Here is a 3499-nt window from a genome sequence, read left to right as displayed (position 1 = left end):
CCAGACTCCCCAGCCCCTCCTCCCTCAGACCCAGGAGCCCAGGCCCCCAGCCCCTCCTCCCTCAGACCCAGGAGTCCAGGCCCCCAGTCCCTCCTCCCTCATTCCTAGGAATCCAGGCTTCCAGCCCCTCCTCCACTACAGCCTAAGCGTCCGGGACACCAACCTGTACCCACACAGGACCCAGGAAAGCAGCCCTAAACCTCAGAGCTGTGATCGTGCCCCCCAATTCCTTTCTCTACTAAGCCATGCCATCCCAGGATCCAGAAGTTGAAGTCTCCAGGCCCCCTGAGTCCCAGAGCCCAATGGCCCGGCCCCGGCACTCACCACGGCCGTGGCTGCCTCCAGGCCCATGGAGCCCCAGCTCAGGACGAGAACCAGGAGACTCATGACCGTCATCCTAGAGTGGGGGAGGGAGGATCAGCCTGGGGTTCTTAATCTCCTAGCCTAGCCTCTTTCCACACCCCAAATCCCATCACAGCCACCCCACCCCACACCCACCTCTGGAGCCTGGAGGATCAGAATTAGGGACACAGAAGTTCGGTGGTGGGGGGTGGGCCGGTGGCTGCTGACGTCCAGCTGGACACGTGGCTCCTGCCCAGATGAGCAGGGTGTGGGGCATGAGCAGGGCGCTGGGCTAGGGGGTCGTAGCTTGGATCCCAGCTCCAGGACCCTGAGACGGTGACTGCTCACCTCTGGGCTCACTTCCCCCGAAGGCTCCCAAGTCCACCCACAGCCTGGTCAGCCTGTGGCTCTGCCCTGTCTCCTCTGAGAATGGGAGACAGTTCCAGGGCTGAAATCTGAAAGTCTCTGGACTTTCCAGGTGAGTAGGGGTGCAGGGGGCGTGTCAGCATTGGTAGGGTGACCAACAAGCAGGAAGGGCACCCAGGGGTCCCCAAACTGAAGGCCTGGCCTCCAGTCCCAGACCTGCCCTGTGTTGGCTAGGTTTACCTGTCCGCAAGCCTTCGCGGGGTCTCTCCCACTCTCTCAGGGACAATGGAGGCACAAGTTCAACTCTGCCCCACCCCACCAAGGCCAGAGAGGATGCAGGGACTCCTCCAATGGGAATGGCCTGCCTGGTTCAAATCCCAGCTCTGGCACTTCTAGCTGTGTGGCCCTGAGCAAGTGGCCCAGCCTCTCTGATCTTCAGTCTCTCCCTCTGTTAAACAGGGAGAAGGGCCAGGTGTGGTAGCTTGTGCCTGTAAACCCAGCACTTTGGAAGGCTGAGGCAGGCAGATCACTTGAGGCCAGGAGTTCGAGACCAGCCTGGGCAACATAGCGAGACTCCATCTCTACAAAAATATGCAAAACTTAGGCCAGGCGCAGTCGCTTATGCCTGTAATCCCAGCACTTTGGGAGGCAGAGGCAGGCGGATCACCTGAGGTCGGGAGTTCGAGACATCCTGACCAACATGAAGAAACTCCGTCTCTACTAAAAATACAAAATTAGCCAGATATGGTGGCACATGCCTGTCATCCCAGCTACTTGGGAGGCAGAGGCAGAGAATCGCCTGAACCCAGGAGGCAGAGGTTGCAGTGAGCTGAGATCGCGCCACTGCACTCCAGCCTGGGCAATAAGAGCTAAACTCCATCTCAAAAGAAACCTTAGCCGGGAGTGGTGGCATGAGCCTATGGTCCCAGCTATTCTGGAGGCTGAGGTGGGGGGATCACTTGAGCCTCAGGGGACAGAGGCTGCAGTGAGCCGAGATCGTGCCACTGCACTCCAGCCTGGGCAACAAAGCAAGACCTTCTCAAAATAAAAAACAAAAATAAAAAACAGGGAGAAGGAAGCACCTTCCTCACAGGCGGGGCATGAGGCACTCTAGGGAGTACAGAGAAGAGTGTCAGGCACGTAGAGCGATCTATGAAATAAGCGTGGTCCTGTGGCTCTGCCACGACGCTTAAGGGCCGCTAAGCCTCGGACTTGGCCACCCTCTGCCTCAGGTCCCTGACTAGCCACATGGAGTCTTATGGTAACTCCTTCATCTGAAGGAATCAACATGCATGACCCTCAATAGATCATCATCCTCATCTTTTTTTTTTTTTGCACTCTGTCGCCCAGGCTGGAGTGCAATGGTGTCATCTCGGCTCACCGCAACCTCCACCCCCCGGGTTCAAGCAATTCTCCTGCCTCAGCCTCCTGAATATCTGGGACTACAGGCGCATACCACCACATCCGGCTAATTTTTGTATTTTTAGTAGAGACGGGGTTTCTCCGTGTTGGTCAGGCTGGTCTCGAACTCCTGACCTCATGATCCACCCAGCTCGGCCTCCCAAAGTGCTGGGACTACAGGCGTGGGCCACAGCGCCTGGTCTCATCCTCATGTTTATTGCAAACACAATGATTATTTCTGCCATGATTCCAGCATACTTCATACGGTGAGGGCTGCCTGTTTTCAGGTCTGTCTCCGCCTCCCTCCTGGGCTGCTCTGACTCTTTTCTTCGTGTGTACCCAGCCCTGAAGGACCACCGTCCTCCATGTAGGACAGTTGTAAGACTGAGGTCCTGCCTGCCGGGAGAGGGGCCAGGCATGCACTGGGGAACCCCTACTGCCTACACTTACACGATCACCAGCCACTTGCTCTGCTTCGCCAGGCCCAGGAGGGTGAAGAGGCACACCAGCAGCTCCAGGAGCAGCAAGAGGACATAGGCCAGCCACCTGGGAGGGGAGATGGTAGGGCTGAAACCACAAACCTGTCTCCAGGCACCCCGGCGGAACAGCAACCCCACCACCAACGTTCACCCCGCACCCCCAGCTTAGCCTCACATTCACTCCCCTCCAAGCTGAGCCTCCTGCTGTTTACTGTGTCTGGGCCACAGCCCAGCTCATCTGTGAAATGGGCTCATCAGGAGATGGGTCACTGGAGAGCTTTAGAATACAGGTCCTGAGCACCTGGGACTATCCCCTGGCCGGGCCGCACACACGTGCCCTGGACCACGGACGTGTGATGTGTCCTCTCCGAGCTCCCCAGCCCCGACCCCGCCCTGCAGAGTGAAGGTACTCCTTCTCAGACTGCACCAAGGATCCCATCGCATCCCCTGAAGGCACGACGTCTGGAGGCAGAGGCTGCCTGGTCTCAAATCCAGCCCCTCCGCTTAACCGGCCAGGTAACTCTGTCTGGGTAACCTTAGCCTCTTGTTCCTCAGTTTCCCCACCTGCAACGTGGGGAGCACAGCACCACTGGCTTGAGAATGTTGCCTCGAGTGAGATGCATGACTAGAAGTGCTCAGAGAGTGCCAGGCACGTGGACACACTTAGAGGTTAGCCTGAGCATGAAAGAGGGAACTGAGATATTATTTAATAGTTAATACTTGGCCGGGCGCAGTGTAATCCCTGCACTTTGGGAGGCTGAGGCGAGCGGATCACTTGAGGTCAGGAGTTTGAGACCAGCCTGGCCAACATGGTGAAACCCCGTTTCTACTAAAAATACAATCAGCCGGCTGTAGTGGTGCATGCCTGTAATCCCAGCTACTTGGGAGGCTGAGGCAGGAGAATCATTTGC

At 57.4% G+C, this 3499-nt stretch overlaps 1 protein-coding gene across 4 annotated transcripts in view; it reads right to left on the bottom strand.

The window, feature by feature from the left end:
- TTYH1 (tweety family member 1) overlaps window positions 1-3499 on the bottom strand; it is a 28553-nt gene that overhangs the window by 7527 nt on the left and 17527 nt on the right. For all 4 annotated transcript variants that reach the window (XM_023197352.2, XM_023197353.2, XM_023197354.2 and 1 more), the window contains 2 exons: window positions 2560-2655; window positions 325-397 (listed from right to left, as the gene is read on the bottom strand). In XM_023197352.2, the coding sequence (XP_023053120.1) occupies window positions 325-397; window positions 2560-2655 (169 nt within the window). The remainder of the gene's footprint in view (window positions 1-324; window positions 398-2559; window positions 2656-3499) is intronic.

The sequence above is a fragment of the Piliocolobus tephrosceles genome, chromosome 21, assembly GCF_002776525.5.
Source record: "Piliocolobus tephrosceles isolate RC106 chromosome 21, ASM277652v3, whole genome shotgun sequence".
In the NCBI taxonomy this organism is placed as follows: domain Eukaryota; kingdom Metazoa; phylum Chordata; class Mammalia; order Primates; family Cercopithecidae; genus Piliocolobus; species Piliocolobus tephrosceles.
This window is presented reverse-complemented; position numbering and strand designations above follow the sequence as displayed.